Below are 19,892 nucleotides of genomic sequence, written 5' to 3'. Positions count from 1 at the left end.
ATTCCTTCAATGTCATGTGTCTTCTATATGATTCAGTCGCCCTCTGTTCATCAAATACAACATTGGAATACATAAAAGCATCATTAAATGTAGTGTGGACGTTAATTTTACAAGCATAGGGTTACACAAATAAAGTTTTAATTTCAAGCTGTTAGACTCAACTGATAATGCACCTTTGACAATGTGGCCTTTGTGTGTATACAAAATGTCCTTATAACTCATCTCTCATACAACATGAATAAAGTTAAGGAACTTATAGTAAAATTTGAAGTTGAGATCACTTTACCAGCATCATTAAAATTTTAACTCTTTCTTACACCAATCAATCTATATGCTAAACACACAAAATCTATATGTGCGAACTTTCCTGTATGGTCTTGTATTGTTCACAAAAGTTCCCCAAAATTGCTTTCTTTACCAAATTTAATTGATTCAACCAAAAGAAAATGATGTGATTAAAAAAACTTAAGAGGTCTCCAAGCCACTAACTTTGGGATTGTTAATCAGACAAAGATCACCAAGCTGTCTACTTTTTAATTGTGCTGACAGTTTCCTTGGTTTGCTTTTACATCTCTTTGCCAATGGATATTTCTTAAAAAAACCACTTTTTTGAAAAAATGAACTTCAAACTATTTGCTCACATATGAGTGTCTATATTTGTTGATATTTCAAGTGTTGGATTTTTGTCACGCATTCCCATAAGGCTTCTTTTCTTCTTGACATGCTCCATGCCATTGTCTTCTTCACCAGTGACTGCTTCTAGACAGATGCATGTGGGCAAAATGACAGCAAGATATCGTTCTCTACACCAAGGATGATTGGACAATGCCTTTTGATGCATTATTAACAAAAAGAGCAATATACAATTCTATTGTTAACATCCTTTTTGGTAGATTTCCTTTAGCTTCATTACAAATTCTATCATGGATTGTTCTTGCATGTATGCCAATCTTTCATATTCCTTCACACTCTTTTGAAACAATAGCGGCTTCTTCCCTTTTACGAACAATAGGAATTTAAGGATGAAATCTACTATTGCAGTTCCTGTCCATAGTGGCAAAGAGGAGTATGGAAGTGTGTGACAAATTATATTCTTCTTTCAAAGATAATTCATAGTTGGTGTCTCTTTTTGGTGGTTTCTTTTCTGCAAGGTTTTCTCCTTGTAATGTTGTGCCATGTGATGCTTTTATGTTTCTGATTTGTGCCTCTTTGCTGCTATCTTATGGTGATGTTATATTTATTGCTATTTAAGTTCCCACAATGTGGTGTTATTTAAAATGTTATGTCAGCTGAGTTTTAGCATCATAAAGAGGATGGATCTAATCATGGTAATTCCACATTAAGGTACTTAATCTCATATTTGTATACCAAATTCAGATTTTCATATTGCAGTAGTCTATGCTTGGTATCTCACCAATTGATGCCATAACAAGAGAACAAAGTATAATGCTCATTCATTGGATCTATAATGAAAATCTCTGAACAATTTAAACTTAATAGGGTTGTATGTCTCTTAGCATATGGATTTTGAAAAGCTATTGTAATATGTTTGTGACACTTAGGATCGTGCTTTACTAGATTAGGGAAATGAACTAGAATAATTTCTCAATGGCTGTCTTATGTTTAGAACTCTTGCAACAGTTAAAACTAGATCTCTTCAAGACGTGATTCTATGTTCTAAAAATCTTACTCGTACAGAACACAACTTATGTAATTGAAAAAGGAAGAGACTATGTTTCATAAATGCATAGAGGTGACGGGTGAAGACGAACAAGTAAAGTTGTTCCTCGACTTTGTCAGAAACAATATAACATATAAATAAAAGTCAAAGAAAATATCATTCAGTTAAATTAGATCCCAATTAGTTGACATTCATGCATAATTTCTGTGTATGACTATTATCTCAAGATCTTATTTTCCTTCTTCATTATGCACTCCAATATCCTTTTACCAATAACTCAAAGGCTAGATATATGGCTGACAGCATAAGGATTTTATGGATTTTAAATCATAGGCAGAAAGCCATTTTTACTCTAGAATGCAAAAAGGATTATTTTATGGACATGAACTCAATTTATTTTCTCATTGATACTTGAATAACACACAGAATAGTTTCTAGTTTACATGCCAAAAAGTTATATATCAAAAGAAGCGAATTTTGGCCTGGATTGACTTTTGTTTCAAGCTTTAAAACAAATGGCTTTAAATTTTAAAACAGTTTTAAACTTGAACATCACATGGTCTAACTATTAATTTGATCTGAACTTATCATGCACGATATCAGGTTGTTGACATTTTATTTTTTAACACAATGTTCAATTTACGTCATTTTTTTGTACAGATACTAGACCTAGAAGAATCGTTATCACGGCTCAATGTTATCCATGTTGCTGGAACTAAAGGAAAGGTAATCCTATTTTTCACATGTTTTTCTAGCATACCTAACACTTCTTTGGATCTAAAATGAGGAACATTTGAATAAGCATTAAATGTTGCGTGTGAAATTTGCTTTTCTTTTTTCATTCTTGAGAATCTTACAGCTTTTAGAATTACAGTGACAATATTTTGCCTGGAAGATGAATGGATACTACCATGGTACTTAATTGTGTGTGCACGAATGTGCTTGTGTTTGAACTTTTTATTACACAATGTTATAAATCATTTTCTGTGTTACACACCATGTATTAGAATATTATAATGTTCCTTTAATGGTCAATTATGTAATATATTTAATTCTTTGTAGATAAGATCATTTCTACGATCTTCTTAAGTTTCTTATTAGAAACTTTCTATTTTCTACACTTGTAAATGTCTTTATAATGATCTCTTTGATCATTTGTTAATACATCAAATATTTTGCCAATTACTTTGCGTAATACCATGTAGGTCTTGTTTCATACTCCTTTCCTGAGCGTAACTAAATATTTCCTATATAGATTTGAAAAATAAGCCTAAGCTATTCTATATTTACCCATTTTATTCCAAGAAAAAAAAAGGGGGGAAGCTAGTAAAGTGGATTGCAGGACACAATTTTCTTATTGTTTAACTTTATGTTTAGTTTTAACTGTTTTGAACTGCATACACAAACTAAAAAGATTGAATGATTGCTTGTTAACGGGAAATTAATCAACTTCCAGAATCAACCAGCCAAACACCAAGAGAAGAGCTCTTTAAGTTATATAGGTTTTTTTAGTTTGGTTTTTAATTTCCATCTTTTGTTTTTGGGGAAAATATTGCGATGTTGCAAAGAAAAAGTTTCATTTTCTGTCTGATTTTTGGGTTTTTTTTCTTCTGTTCCACAATTTCCTAATGAATATGATATACTAGTAGTTATGCTTTTAAATCAATTTCTTCAGTGTCAAATGATATTAGTGGTGAAAGTTTATTGTTTTCACTGCTAAGCTTGAACATTCCATCTTCTTGGAATTAAAAGAAATTGTTCTATATTGTTGGCTACATCTATACTTTGTAGACTCTGGGAGTACTCTTTGACACACAGCAATTTCTAATTTTTTTCGCTGAGCGAGTTTTTACAAGTTCAATTTTTATGGACATAGGAAAAACATGGGTAAAAATGCCAATGTGGGTAAAGGGCTGGTTAAAATGCCTTTTTCACTTGTTTTTGTTTTTAATTTAATACATTTTGTAATTGATTATTGCAAAAAGAATATGTTTTTTAAGAGATTTTAATTTTAGTACTTTTCAAGTTGCTGAGTTCAAATTTTTGGGCTTGCTGAGCGTTCTCCAAGTCCAAGTCTGCAAGCTGTGGCTACATTTAATATTGTTAACCAACCTACTTACGCATCTCCACAACCAAGAATACAAGCCAATGCAATTTCTTTAATAAAATATTTACCAAAAATCAACAATATCCTTAGTCAAAATTCCAGTGTCCATAGAATGGATGAAAACAATCACTAGATTGTGAACATGAGCATTCCTTGATGCTTGTTGCCACTAAGGAACTGCCCAACTGGGAATCGATAAGCTGTAAACACCACTATATGCTGATACAAAAGCTTTAAACTGAAGGAAACACATCTCAAATTGAAACACAACTGATGTAGGTTTCATAAGTTCATCTCAAATTTTAGTACAATGTTCTGAACTTCCTTTGTGGTTAACAAAACATTGAATAACAGTTTTGACCTGGATTGTTAACACTTCAAGATATTGCAAATAGTGTGCCCAATATGCTACTCAACTTGCATAAGCTGAAACCTACTCCAAAACACACTGAAATGAAAATCGGAACATGAACACAATGAACATCAAACAAAATCAGAAATCGTCACTTTGCAGGTCTAAAATGGAACTTTTGCTGTTGATATAACTGGTGTAGTGCAGTCAAAATCCACATAATCTCTACAAATATAAAACTCCAACTCCCCAACAAGTATGGGGATCTATAATGCTAAACAAAATGATAAACTAGTCTCCCTTCATGCCTTGATCGTGTCCTGTCCAATAACACACATTCCTCTATTTCTTTGCAAACAAGATCAATAATGGCTGACAACAATGGTAGTACATGAAGTATGTGAGCAAGATATATATTTGCCCACAGCCAATTTTGGGGAAATAATGAAGCACTGTTTGCCAACCAATGCAAAGATCTGGAAGGAACTGATGGAGACTATGCAGGAATGCATTTCTTAGTTCATTAGCTTTCATCACAGGTGGAGCCTCTAAGAAGTGCCACCATGAGAAGAACACAAATTGGATTCTTGGAATGCCATAATAATAGGATATGCTCAAAACAAGGTTGCATGGGTACTCCTACTCACACCCCTGGTACTCTTACCCATGTACTGGGTACACGTATCCCATGTACCCTGTACTCAGTGGAGAGCATCATAGCTAAGGATCTTGATTAAGATTTCTGATTTTTATTTTTTGGTTTTTTGTTTGTATATCAGCTTAATTCAATATCTAATCAGTTTAAAACTTTGGTAAAATATTGATTAACAATATACTTTATCACTGTTCAAGTTAGAAGTTTATCATTTGCAATATGCCATTGTCATATGATTTGTGATCTTCTTGTTCATGTTTAAAGTCTGCCTTCTCTATTATGCATCTAAACATATATCATATATATAATATTATTATTACAAACATATAGCAAATCTAAAACTGAAAACAATACATTACATCTGCAAACTTTATCAGTGTTCTTGTTTTGAAAAATCATTGTCACGACTCATAATTTCAGATTTTCTATAAATATATAAGTATAATTAAAACTAAAGTTTGACATACCCAAGTACACTTGTCTCCTATTATGAAAGATAGCTGTACCCATACCCGTACCCTAAATACCCCAAGTACCCTCGTCCTTGTGCAACCTTGGCTCAAAATGGTCAGGGAGAAGCATTTTTCCCTGACAAATGTAATAACCCCAACCAGTTATAACTTCGTCAAACACCTAATTCTTTTATAATTCAGTTGTTTGACATTTTGTCAAACACTTTGCAAGCAAGCTTTGATACCACTGTAATAACCCGACTAGCTCTCAAACAATTTGTGTTGAAGAATTGATTTCTTTTTTTTGTTCTTGAGGTTTTGCAATTTTGATACAACAACATAGCAGCAAACTAAAAGATTTTTCAATAATAATTTCAACTCAAATATATAGATATTACATAGGAAATATACAGCTGAGAAATTCCAAATTTCAATATCAACTTAGATACAGAGTATTTTCACAAAACACCAACAACCGAGTTGATAAAATGTCCCCTATTATCTAAATCAACAATACCCAGAAAAGTTAGAAGTTACAATCCATGAACTTATAGGTAAGACATGCCTTGAAACTTTTTGAATTGAAAACTAGTAGCAACAAAGAATTCTTCGACAAACAAATGCAACTGCAGATTTGGAAAATGCTACTCCCAGAGTGTAGATAGAAAACAACACCCAACAATAGATATAAATTGGCATTCAACCAACTCCAAATTAACCAAAACACAATTTGATATAACAATTCCAATGAATCCCTTCGCAAATTCCAGAACAACCTCCAACAACAAGAAAAATTGAACTTCTCCTTAGCAACAGTTAATATAGTAGGAGAAATGACAAATCATATACCTCAACACAATTTGCCAAGCAATCTTACAATTGAATTTACAATACTTCAGCTGTAAATCCCAAACCCTTATACTTTGCAAGGGCACAAAATTTCAGAACTTTAGAAGTGTCACAAAGACAACAAAGAAAGATAAGATGATCAAATAATTGGATGCTTTTCTTATCAAATGTCCTCATATTTATAATCTTCAAATGGCACTGGTTTCCCAAAGAACTCCACTTAAGAAACTTCCTCTACACAACGTTGAAATATAATAAAGTGCCATTATTATAATTTATTAATTGCTTTTTGCTCCAAAAATGACCTTTTCCACCATAATTCAATATTTTGACACACGAGGCCATTGTTTCTTGTTCCCACGATTTAAAACTTTTCCTCTTGGTTCCAACAAGCTATGATACTGAGGTGACCAACAAACAATACCAACAAAAATAACAACAACAACGTATTTAAATGAATAATAATAATAATTCACCTGTCTTGCAAAATCAATTGAAGAAGCATCAATCGAAATTTGACAACACCAAAGTGATCTTGATGATGAAAGAACCTAATGGAGTGACTTACTATAAATAGACACTCCCTCTAAGATTCTTGGAGCCCAATCCAGAAGCTCGAAATAAAAACCGAGAGCATCACCCAACTCTAACTCAATTGAGCTCATCGAAACCAATAGATTGACTTACTATAAATAGTAAGTCCCTCAAATGGAGCCAAAACACACTATAGGTTGCTGGAGCCTATAACCACACAACTGAGATCCTCAAATCCCATTATCAATTGACGAGGGTCGCGTGGCGAATTGATTTGGTTAACTATACGAACCTCCTAAAAAATGGGGACATTATAGTCCTCCCTCCTAGAGCAAAATGGACATCACAATACACCTGGATCCCTAAGGTAAAATTGGGTACCATCCCTGCTGTGTACAAGCAACTCCTGTAGCACCAACACCCAAATAATGGACGTCAATATTAGAAATATCTGAAAACTGACCTGAGGCATTGATGAAGGCAATAACTCATCGGAACTCAACCCAACTGAAATACCAACTCTGTCCACACCTTAGTCCCCACCAAACTAATACTCACACCCAACTGCACTGTGGAGATGGTAACAACCATAGGTACCTGAAACACTACCACCAACTCCAACCTCTACCAAATTGTCGTGGGTGTGTAGATACTGCAAGGGGTCCGATTTGTAGCTATCAATCCTATTTGCAAAAGATGGTGCTAACCCATCCCATAATGGATGGCATAAAAGTGGAGCCAACCCACACCGACGCGAAACCAAATCCTCTACCTGTGGGTCAAAATAAAAGTGATGAGTACTCCTCACAGTGTAATGTCGATAAAAACTCCCAATCTCTTTCAAGGGCTCATTAGTATTAGTTTGTGAATCAGAAGATGACTCCAATCTCTGACTTCGAACTACTGGTCGGGTAGGGTCCTGGGCAATCCTTTCAACAAACTCAACCTCGAAATCCCTGTGGGGAAGCATGGTAGACAGAATCTCTACAATCTTTCCCACCAACCTTTGAATGGCACGAGAGCCTCAGATGAGAGTACGCTTAGACACTATGAATCCTCCCGTACATTTGAACTCTCCAAAAGATACACCATGAAAGACTTTGTGTAGTAGAAATTATATGTGGAAGCATCAACTTGCTCCCCTACAACCCACAACTGATCCCTCTAAAAATGTGCACCCCCAACTATCCAATGCTATCAGCTATATGAGATGAGGAAATAGATTCGCTTTCAGCAGAAGGAAGCAAATCAACATGAGAGCACGACTCCACTGATACTCTTACTTTATCCGTACCTATTGCACCCATATCCGAAATGGATGTGTTTGCCACATCATCACGTCCATCATCCCCAACCATAGAAGCAAACTCACCACCAACCACAATATGCAACTGAACAGGGTCTAGGGTTGGTGTGGTCTGAACATGCTCCAACTCCACGGTCACCTCATCCAATCGTGACCATGACTCTTGAAGAGTCAACTGAGTACACTGAAGAGAGTCCATAGTCACCTCAAGCTCTTGGGTGAGCTCAATCACCTCCTCTTTCTCTAGCAATGTCTCATAACAGGTGCTACCCTAATCTAGAAGGTAATCCCTGTCAGCAACTAGCTGCGAATAGTTATGCTTAAAGATCTTGACAACCTCTCAAAGCGCATGAACCTCTGCTAGAGAAAGAGTACTATTACCGCGCTCATCAAACATAGGAGCACCGCAACCAAATGTAGCCAACACTTGACGGATCACATCATAATGCTCGAAAGTTGAAGAGATGTCACTTACACTCACCTTTAACTGACTGGTCACATGATGCCTCTGTATCCCCTGCCTCCTATGTAAGCTCTCTGTTTCACTAATTACACTGTGATAGGAAACTGAATTAGAACTACCAACCACAAGATCATTCACTGCATGTGTGTTATTGACCTCGCACAACTCTACATCCGAGATACAACTACTATGTACCTCAATTAACTCCTCATCTGAAGAAATGGAAGCCCTCACAATATCAATATCCTTGCATGTCTCAGCTTCCACCTCAAAAAATAGATCCTGTAAACACTGATTCGGGTACCCATCCAAAACCTCCTCAGAGTCATCAACCAATACCTGACAAGGGATATCATACCTGGTACAACTCATAGCATCATCAAATGTATCATTAGAGGTGTCCATACTATTTGCATACACATCTCCTAATAAAGCCTCAACTAGTGACACCTGACTTCGCACACATAACTCACCGTTAACTTGTGAATCAATAATGCTAGAGCATGAACCCACATCTACCAACTTTGCTATATCACCCAAATCACCTACATCACAGCTGAGTGACTCCATACATGCATCGGTCCCACTTGAGGAAGCGATTGCCTTTTGCAGTGGAGCAACACTATGACAGATCACATACAAATCTCCAATAATAATCCCTTCCTCAAGAGAGTGTGAAGTATCAGTAGTAAAAATGGCATCAGCTATCTCTACACTAATTGCAGCAATAGCTTTGGGAGCCTCAACCTACTAAAGCTTAGTGTCGCTCTCCTCCGTTGCCACAGACACAACCACATGTCCCTGTGAAATAAGTCCATCATCAATATTGTGGATAGGACTAGTAGGTGCTGTACTAAATATAGGTACATCTGCATCATGTACACCTATCAGGGAAAACTCAAGCCTCTTTCTTGCCGACCTTCTAAAGGTGGAAACCATGTATCTCACGGCTCTCTCAATTGTCTTTGGATTCGACAAGCTCTCTGCCATCCTCTACTGATGAAGCTTAAGTTTCTCTATACTCTCTCACAGGGAATTCAATTTCTTGCTATCTTCCTTACTACTCCGCCAGCTCCCGGAACTACTAGGCCTCCTGTATTTGTCCATGGCTGGAAAAAACTAGAGTGCTGGTCACTCCTTATGCAACAACAAATCTGAAAATAAAATAAATTTCCTACCCCAGAGGATGGTAGGAAACCACTTTGATACCACTGTAATAATTCCAACCAGTTATAACATCGTCAAACACCAAATTCTTTTATAATTTAGTTGTTTGAAATTTCGTCAAACACTTTGCAAGTAAGCTCTAATACCATTGTAATAACCCGAGTAGCTCACAAACAATCTGTGCTGAAGAATTGATTTCTTTTTTTTGTTCTTGAGGTTTTGCAATTTTGATACAACAATATAGCAGCAAACTAGAAGATTTTGCAATAATAAATTCAAGTCAAATATTTAGATATTACATAAGAAATATATAGCTGAGAAATTCCAGATTTCAATATCAACTTAGATATTGAGTATTTTCATAAAACACCAACAACCCAGTTGATAAAATATCCCCTATTATCTAAATCAACAATACCTAGAAAAATTAGAAGTTACAATCCATGAATTTACAGGTAAGACATGCCTTGAAACGTTTGAATTGAAGACTAGCAGCAACAAATAATTCTTCAACAAACAAATGCGATTGCAGATTTGGCAAATGTTGCTCCCAAAGTGCAGATAGAAAATAACACCCAACAACAGATATAAATTGGTGCTCAACCAATTCCAAATTAACCAAAACTCAATTTGATATAACAATTCTAGTGAATCCCTTCACAAATTCTAGAACACCCTCCAGTAGCAAGAAAAATTAAACTTCTTCTTAGCAACAGTTAATATAGTAGGAGAAATGACAAATAACAATTTGCCAAGCAATCTTAGAATTGAATCTACAATACATCAGGTGTAGATCTCAAACCCTTATACTTTAGCAAGGGTACAAAAAAATCAAAACTTTAGAAATGTTACAAAGATGACAAAGCAAAATAAGATTATCAAATAATTCGATGCTTTTCTCATAAAATGTCCTCATATTTATAATCTTCAAATGACACCAATTTCCCAAAAGAACACCTAAGAAGCTTCCTCTGCACAAAATTAAAATATAATAAAGTGCCATTAACATAATTTATTAATTGCTTTTGGCTCCAAAAATGACCTTTTCCACCATAACTCAATATTTTGACATGCAAGGCCATTGTTTCTTATTTCTACGATTTAAAACTTTTCGTCTCAGCTCCAATGAGCTATGATACTGAGATGATCAACAAACAACACTAACAAAAATAGCAACCTCAACGTATTTAGATGAGTAATAATAATAGTTCACCCGTCTTGTGAAAACAACTGAAGAAGCATTAGAATCGAAATTTGACAACACCAAAGTGATCTTGATGATGAAAGATGATGAATGAACCTGATAGGGTGACTTACTATAGATAGACACTCTCTCCAAGATTCTTGGAGCCCAAACCAAAAGCTCAAAATAAAAATGGAGAGCGTCACCCAACTCCTCTAACTCAACTGAGCTTATCGGAACCAATCGATTGACTTACTATAAATAGTAAGTCCCTCAAATGGAGCCAAAACATACCATAGGCTATTGGAAAGCCTATAACCACACAAGTGGGATTTGACTAAGACTCTCAAATCCCACTATCAGCTCACGAGGGTTGTGATGATGAGCTGATTTGGTCAACTGTAGGAACTTGCTAAAAAATGGGAACATTACAACAAATCAAACCTTTGCTAGTGTTCTTATAGTGTTTTTTAGCTTGAAGGTTACAGATGCATAGGTTCAGAAAATCCATGCAAAGATTATTGAAAATGGGTTGGAATAAGATGTTATAGGAAATGCGTATGCCAAATACAATAGAATACTGAATATAGACTAGGGCAATTTTTGTAAAAGCTTACGATGAAGCAATAGTTGGAAATGACTAATTATGATAGTGATGTGTTTGTTGACCAGAGCTAAAAGCTCAACCTGATCACTTCTATTGCGCCCTCCCATAGAGTGAATAGACAAAGGTTCCATATCTATTAAACAAAAAAAAGTTTGATATATTTGATGTGATGCAAAATTGTTCAATGATATAAGTGTGGGAGTTTTACATTGTTGGGGGGGGGGGGGAATAATAATCAATATTCCATTCCCATTGTTAGACAAGTGCTTATATGGAGGCATTTTTTGATTTGATGCATATGGACCTCCATTGGAGCAACTTGTATCAAACATATGATGTGCAAATAATTATTTATTATCCTTGGGTATTACATTTATCTACTCATTGTAGTCCCTCTCTTATTTGTATTTCTATATGTACGATAAAGAGTTATTTTCCTTGATCTTTTTTTTTTAATCTCTGAGGATGTTCTTGCAGGAAAACAAGATTGGTACATTAGACATGCTACCAAATATTGTGCAGGACTCAATCTTATGACAATAGCTCTAAAGAATTTTTGATCTAGGATTCATTAGTCATTTGATGATCATGCTAGATAAAGTGAGGCTCTTGAAGCAAATATCTTTGATGATTAAGATTATGAGTATCCTTCTATATCAAGAGGGAGCCTGACATGTCATTAGAGGCAACTTTGGACAAAGAGGTATGTTTTTCGTGATAGAGGGAGTAGATAAAGAATATGGTTTAGTTGACCATTGAGGATCTTGATCATGTTTTTTCAGAGGGAGTATGTTGAGATGGTTTGTCCAGTGACCAAAAATTGTAGTATTTAGAGGACTATGATTTGGACAAAGAGGTATGTTTTTCGTGATAGAGGGAGCAGATAAAGAATATGGTTTAGTTGACCATTGAGGATCTTGATCATGTTTTTTCAGAGGGAGTATGTTGAGATGGTTTGTCTAGTGACCGAAAATTGTAGCATTCAGAGGACTATGATTCATGAGATGAAGCTCCATATGTGCAGAGTAAAAGTTCTTGATGCGAATGCATTAGCCCTAGATGGATATTTTCTCGAAGCCTTTGCCAAAGTGAAGTTTGTACATTATTGAAGACAAGCTTGGAATTATGGATTGGGGTCTTTAGTGAGAGGGAGCCTCAATATCATTGATTACCTGAGATGTACTATAATGCATCGTTCTCTATGAGAGAGAAGGTTGAGGTGAAAGCCTTTGTTCCACCCTGTCGAAATGTTCATGGTGGATGTCATGTGAGTTATTACATGACTTTGTGGAAACATCATGGAAGGTGATGATCAATGTTCATGGTGGATGTCATGTGAGTCACTGCATGACTTTGTAGGAACATCATGGAAGGTGATGATCTGTCACTGATGTTTGTATATGGTTACTATAGCAAGGTGAAAATCTTACAATAGTCTAACCTTTCATCATGATGGATGACATATGGTTGATATCTAAGTAGATCATGATAGATTATATTTTGTAAATCAATATCAACTGAGAGATAGATGTCGTCACATAGATATCTATGAGTTGTATTGTATAGATATATCATGCTTAGTGGTCCTTATAATTAGTTCCCTACTATCATTAACCTACGAGAACTCGAGTCATAGGGCAACCCTTTGCTCATCTCTTGTCACCTGAAAAGGGAACATTACAAATTACAAAACCCTCCTAGAATTTTTTAAGGAAAAAATTATGAAAACCCACCTAGAATTTTTGAAGGGAAAAATTCACGAAAATTCACTAGCAAATTTTTAAGGAAAAATTAATAACATTCCCTAATATAATTTTTGATGACAAATTTATTAAATTCCAACATAATTTTTTAAAGGGAAACAAATTATTAAAACCTTCCGACTAAATTTTTAGAGCAAAAATAAAAACCCAAGAAACTATGATTTTTAGGACAAAATCATGCAAACTGTAATGTCCCCTTTTTTAGCAGGTTTTTGTAGTTGGTTAGGTCAGTTGACCATCATGACCCTCGTGAGTTGATAGTAGGATTTGAGGATCTTAGTTATGTGGTTATAGGCTTTTCAGTAGCCTATGGTGTGTTTTGGCTTCGTTTGAGGGACTTACTATTTATAGTGAGTCATTTTGTTGGTTCCGATGAGCTCAATTGAGTTAGAGGAGTTAGAGGATGCTATTAGTTTTTATTTCAGGCTTCTAGTTTGAGCTCCAAGAATCTTGGAGGGAGTGTCTATTTATAGTAAATCACCCTGTCAGGTTCATTCATCATCTTTCATCATTAGGATCACTTTGTTGTTGTCATATTTTGATTCTGATGCCGCTTCAGTTGTTTTCGCAAGACAGGCGAATTATTATCATTATTCATATAAATACACTAAGGTTGCTATTTTTTATAGTGTTGTTGGTTGATCACCTCAGTATCATAGCTCGTTGGAATTGGGGGAAAAGTTGTAAATCATGGGAACAAGAAACAGTGGCCTTATGTGTTATAATTTGAAGTTATGATGGAAAAGGTCATTTTTGGAGCCAAAAGCAATTAATAAATTAGTTTATAATGGCACTTTATTATGTTTTAATCTTGTGTGTGGGAAGCTTCTTAAGTGAAGATCATTTGGGAATTTTGTGCCATTTGGAGATTATAAATATGAGCCGATTTGATGAGTAAAGCATCCGATTGATTATTTTCTTTTGTTGCCTGCGAAGAGTTTTTGAGTTCACCGATTTCTTTGCCCTCGCTGAAGTATAAGGGTTTGGAATTAAAAAGTGTCTGGTAATTCACAATTGAGGTATTGTGAATTAATTCTGAAAATTGTCTTAATTAAATTATAGTATTTCCCAACTATTATGTACTATACCTGGGAATTTTATTGTGGCTGGAGAATTTGTGATTTGAAATGCCATTATTGCCTATTGTTTGGCGTGGTTATAAGAGGAATGTACTGTGGCTATCGTCCTTGTATTTGGCAGCGATGTTAGACTTTGTGGAAGGCTGCAATTAATTATTGGAGGGCAGCGATCAGGTTTTAGAGCACCTCCGATTAAAAGTAGGGAGGATGTATTTCTGAACCTACGAGTAAAGTGGATTATTTCTTCAGAGCTGCGATTCATTTTTCATCTGTTAGAAGTCAACTTCCAGGTTCATTATTGCATGCTTGTAAATTTCCAGAAGTCAAATTTTTAAATTGGATATTAGTAGCATTGCCATCAATTATAGAATTACTTTTGAATTGTTTAGTGGTGTTCATTTCTCCAAATTGATAAAGACTTAATCAATTAAAATTGTGAGCAATGGGCTGTGAATTTAAAGCACTATTTATTGAGTGATAATAATTTGCTTACCAAATGTTTGAGGAAATATCAAACCGTTGATTAGCAAAAGCAAATTGATGTTTGTTAAGGATATAGCTGGATAGGGGTTTTTACACAAACCCTCACACCACTATAGAGGAAAACAAGTCATATCTTCAGCAAACAAAACAACCCATCATAGAAATCTTCATGTGGCAAAATACGAGACTTTACATTTGGAAAATAGCACATGTGATCCACAAAACCTTGTAGTCCACATAACCTTAGGCCTCCCGTGAGGGAGTTAGACCCAAACCCACTTTGATATAATGCTATAAAACTTGATAGTTTCATATTATTAAAAAATGGAGAGTAAGTCTTCTTAAATAGAAAAGTAGAAGATGTTTCTAAATAAAACAATGGTTAACTAAATATGAAAATAGAAACTATCTAATAAAACTCAACTTATTAAAGATGACTATTGAAATAATACATTATCATGTTAATATTCTTGATCTCTAGAGCACTTTTTTCATTGTTAAAAAACTATTTTTAAATAAAATAGATTCCCTTAAAGAATCTTAGAACTTTCCAAGAAAGTTGAAATAGACTGAAAAAAGGATTTCCCAGAAGGATCCATATCAGAAATAGATAATAAATATCTGGATACAAAATGAAGCTTACAAGAATAGCAAATCAAGATTATACAGAAGAAGAGGAAGCCATGAATCACTTTGCCTAACTAGGAACCTTTACAAGAGTTTTATATGAGCTTGCACCATCAAAATTATTACTAGGAAGGAAATTGTACGTTCATAAGGTTCCTCACATGTTTTTTTAAACCTCAGTCTCAATATATTCTAAATTTTTAGTACTTCAAAATCTTAACCAACTCACTTAAGTTGAAGCCCAATGTGCTAGTGTTTTTGACTTTCGACTTCTGCCACCATACAACCAAAAATTGGTTTGTGAAGATACAATGTTTAGATGACACAAACCTTTGTACTATTCAAATTATGATTTTTGAATATAGTGTTTTTAGTTTGAATAAGGGGCAACTGAAAGTGTCATGCCCCCTCACTAGACTGCCTAATAACTTCGAGGAGGTTGGCCTATTACTGGAGTTTGCGGAGGCCAACAGGATGGATAGGGAACTCACAAGGGGGACTCGGGGAGCCAATCCTAAGCTCTAATCTCTATTTTTATTAATTAGTTAGGAAATAAATAAATATTTCCTAAGTGGGTTTCAAATAATTTAATATAAGTGAGTAGTATATTCACTTTATTAAATAATTATAATAAGTGAATAAATTCAAATTCACTTTAATAAATAAACTATAATAAAGGGCCATGAGCCTGTTCCCTAGCATGCAACTTATAAATTGTGTAATTTTAAATAAAGGCCTCAATGCCTCAATGTTGTTTGAATGAAGTTAAAAGCCAAATTTCTAATTGTAAGAATTTGCCTTAGGGCAGAATTCAAGTCAAACACAAGCACAACAGTAGACCAAAGAGAGTATGATCAGAATGACGATATATTCATTCAATATGCTATATGAAAGTACATTAGGAGTGCCTATATATAAAGGCCTCTGGAGAGCTTCTAGAATGCATAGAAGTCAGCAATATGATAAATCATACAACCAGGCACATGTCCACCAGATATGAGTTATCCTCCATTAAGTACGGAAGTAAGTGCGATGATGTGAGGATAAGCCTACAATGGTGTAGCATGCAAATTTATGTTGTAAACAACATGTGCTAAAAAGGGAGTGCGAATAAGGGAGTGCGAATAACTGTGTTGTCTATATGACAACTCAGTGAATGATGCAAACTTCAGTGTTGTAGACACCATGTGTTGAAATAGAGTTGCGTACTTCTGTGTTGTCAACATGACAACTGAAGAGAGTACACAAACTCCTAAGTGTCCCACCTAAATAAGTAATAAAATAATGCATTAACTTAAGTAAACTTAAGTAAAGTGTAATTAGTAAATACTTATTTACACCAACACCCCCCTTAAGTGCGACTTAGGGGAGTGCACTTAAGTTCACAAGAACTAGGATGAAGTGTAGAATGGGTCCCGGCTACTAGGCCATGTTAGGTACCCATGTACATAATGAAATGCAATCTCTCATAAAGCGGAGAAAGAGGGAAAACCTCATGGGAAAAACCCTCCCCTAAAAAGAGAGATGAAAAACACATACAATGTATGGATGGATGGAGTAATCAAGACCCCCCCATTACAACATACATCTAGTATTTACATAAGAGAAAAATGAGAGGAGGAAGAGAGACAGGATAGGCTCCCCCCCCAAAGAAGGATGTCTGCCAATGACTACTCTGATGAAGAAGTTGATCGAAGTTTGCAAAATGGTGTTCCTCCCCTTAGGAAGAAACAATGCCAAAGGTACAAATGAGACGCTTCCGCTGTGCGTGGAAAGAATCCCATAGGTAAGTGATGTCTCTGAAACCTGCTCAACTGGTTGAAGAACGTGTCTCAAAGAATTGTCTGTCTGCTCAACTGATGAAGAAGCCCTCTGCAACTGCTGATCATAAGTATCCACAATCACTTCAACCTATGATGATCGATCATGTAGAGAATGAACAAGAGGGTTGGATGGAGCCCTTGTGACAACTGAAGAAGGTGCTGTTGCATCAAGAAGAAGAAGCAGATCATCAATACTGTCTCCCAAATTTGTCACTGAAGCTAGACTTGGAAGATTGGATGTACCCTACTGTGCTGGACCTATCACTGTGGCGATATATGCATGTGGACTGGACTGATGTAGTGACCTCTCGCTGCAACTGTTGATAGAACCCCACATGTCTGAACCTGTTGAAGCACTATCGCTGGTGTCACTATCAGTTTCCACACAGTATGATTGGCAGAGAGGATAAGAGGACAAACTTGGTGAACTTTCTTCAAAGTGTACATCCTTCTCCACAAAGATTTGATGCATCTTTGGATCTAATAGTCTGTATGCCTTCACACTGTCTTTATAACCAATGAAAGTAAAAGGCCGAGGTGACTATGCCTTGCATCCCCTGGAAGATATCTTTGCCCATGCAGGACAACCGAAGACTCTGAAGTGTGTCACAATAGTTTTTTTGCCTCACCATGCCTCAAAAGGAGTCTTGCCATCTAAGGTTGGATGAGGAGACCTGTTAAGAATGTGAGTGGCACTACTAATTGCTTCGACTTCAAGTGATGGATCTAGAGACTTGGCCTGTATCATGCAACTTGCCATAGACTTAAGAGTGCGAATCCTCAATGCTGCAACATCTGTCTTATGCGGACTGAATGTTGGCGGATATCGAAGATCGATTCCCTTAAGTTTGCAAAAGTCTTTAAGTGATTAAGTCCTTTGTTCACATATCTGCTTTCATTGTCCATCCTTAGAACTTTGATGGTTTTCCTCGATTTCTGTTCAACATGAGTCTTGAAGGCTGGAAACTTGTCCAACACTTCATTCTTATGATGAAGAAAGTAGACCCAAGTGTACCTTGAAAATTCATCAATGAAGGCAAGTATGTTGCGACCCTAGCTGACTGATGTCACTGCAAAAGGACCTGCTAATACCACATGAACCATCTGTAGAACAATTGGTGCTCTTGAAGACTTCCCTTTATGTAACTTCCCCTTTGGATGCATATCCACTGAACCTGTTGAACATTCACCTGTGGAAAAGTTGATTTGGGGTAGACCTTTGACCATTCTGTATGTGCAGAGTTGCTGAAGGTAGCGGAAGGTAAGATGACCAAACCGCTCATGCCATAATTGCATTTGAGAATTTGATTGTGTTAACAAGGCTTGTGAAGGAGACTTGGGCACAAAGTAGGAGAAAGAATACAACCTTTTGTCATGATTCACTTTCCCCACTGCAACCAATGAATCATCTTTTAGACTATGCACTTGTATTGAGTGAGGGAGGAACTCAACTCTATGTCCATCTCCGAGGCGAGTGATTTGGTAGATTGAGAGGAGATTAGAACTTAGGTTTGGAACATAGAGAATATCTTTGAACTCTCCATTTTCCATTTCCACATTTCCATTTCCTTCAACTTCCATTTTAGTATCATCTCCCACAAAGATGTGTGATACCTTTGACTGCTTCATTGAAGAAAAATCCTCCTTTGAAGAACCCACGTGATACGAGGCACCTGAGTCAAGTATCCATTCCTTTGAAGAGTCTGAATTAGCCATGAGTGCTTGCCCTTTGCCCTTTGAATCTAAAGAAGATCCTTTGTCCTTATAAGCATTAGGCAGTGGAACATTATGTTTCTTCATGATGTTGGTCAACTCATCAATCTCTTTATGATAACACTCATGTTCTTCATGACCCATTTTCTTGCAATAGGCACACTTTTTCTTCTCCTTATTGTTGTCCCCCTTCTTGTTGGAATTTGAGGAAGACTTGCCTTGTTGATTCGACTGTGGTGTTGTCTTTTCTGCATCCTCTGATTTGTTCTTCTTCCACTACTTATTCTCACCCTTTCCTTTATTTGAAGATTGTGCAGCTAAATTTTGAGAACTCTCATTGTTGGCCACCAATGCTTTAGACTTAGGTGAATTGAGAATCCCCATTGATTTCAACTTCTTTTCTTCTGTATCCAATAGATTAGCATATTCATTGAAGGAGATTTTCTTATAGGCAGACCCTAATGTAGTCTTTGAGGTGTTATAAGAGGAAACAAATGTGGAGTACTCAGATGGCAGCTTGTTATGTATGAGATAGATCAATCTGTCATCTTTGATAGAACTCCCACAATCAATAAGCTTTGTCCTTAGTTCATTCACCTTAATGATGAAATCCTGTATAGAATCAAATGACTTAGGATCTAAGGAGACAAACTCGTCTTCAATTTTGAAAACATCCTCTTTAGACACTTTACCATATAGATTTTCGAAGGTATCCCAAGCTTCCTTGGATGTAGTAGACTTCTTAATTTGATACATGATCTTGTCATCAACTCCCAAACATATATCACCTAGGGCTTTCCTATCCATTGCCCCCCAAGCTGAAATATCACTTGCTGATACATTATCACCTGCTAGTTTAGGAAGAGTACCATCTACATATTGAGAAACTCCATTATGCATTAAGTGATACCACATTTTGATGGACCATGTAGCATAGTTATGTGGAGTTAATTTTGGAAACTTAAAATTTCCCATAATGCAAAAAATGAAAGAAAATTGCAAAAAATAAGGAACACAACACCAAAAACACCCCCCTTTTTCACTAAAT

General features: G+C 35.9%; 1 protein-coding gene across 4 annotated transcripts in view; it reads left to right on the top strand.

Moving 5' to 3' along the window:
* LOC149544918 (folylpolyglutamate synthase-like) overlaps positions 1 to 19,892 on the top strand; it is a 186,898-nt gene that overhangs the window by 35,505 nt on the left and 131,501 nt on the right. For all 4 annotated transcript variants that reach the window (XR_016355077.1, XM_089795462.1, XM_089795463.1 and 1 more), the window contains exon 3: positions 2,342 to 2,407. Coding sequence is in view for 3 of the 4 variants with exons in the window: in XM_089795462.1 (XP_089651588.1) it covers positions 2,342 to 2,407 (66 nt within the window). In the remaining variant the exon portion in view is untranslated. The remainder of the gene's footprint in view (positions 1 to 2,341; positions 2,408 to 19,892) is intronic.

The sequence above is a fragment of the Cupressus sempervirens genome, chromosome 8 (assembly GCF_028749045.1).
Source record: "Cupressus sempervirens isolate cs-2001-9-10 chromosome 8, ASM2874904v1, whole genome shotgun sequence".
NCBI lineage: Eukaryota > Viridiplantae > Streptophyta > Pinopsida > Cupressales > Cupressaceae > Cupressus > Cupressus sempervirens.
Note: the sequence above shows the minus strand (reverse complement) of the source record. Positions and strands in the feature narration are given on the sequence as shown.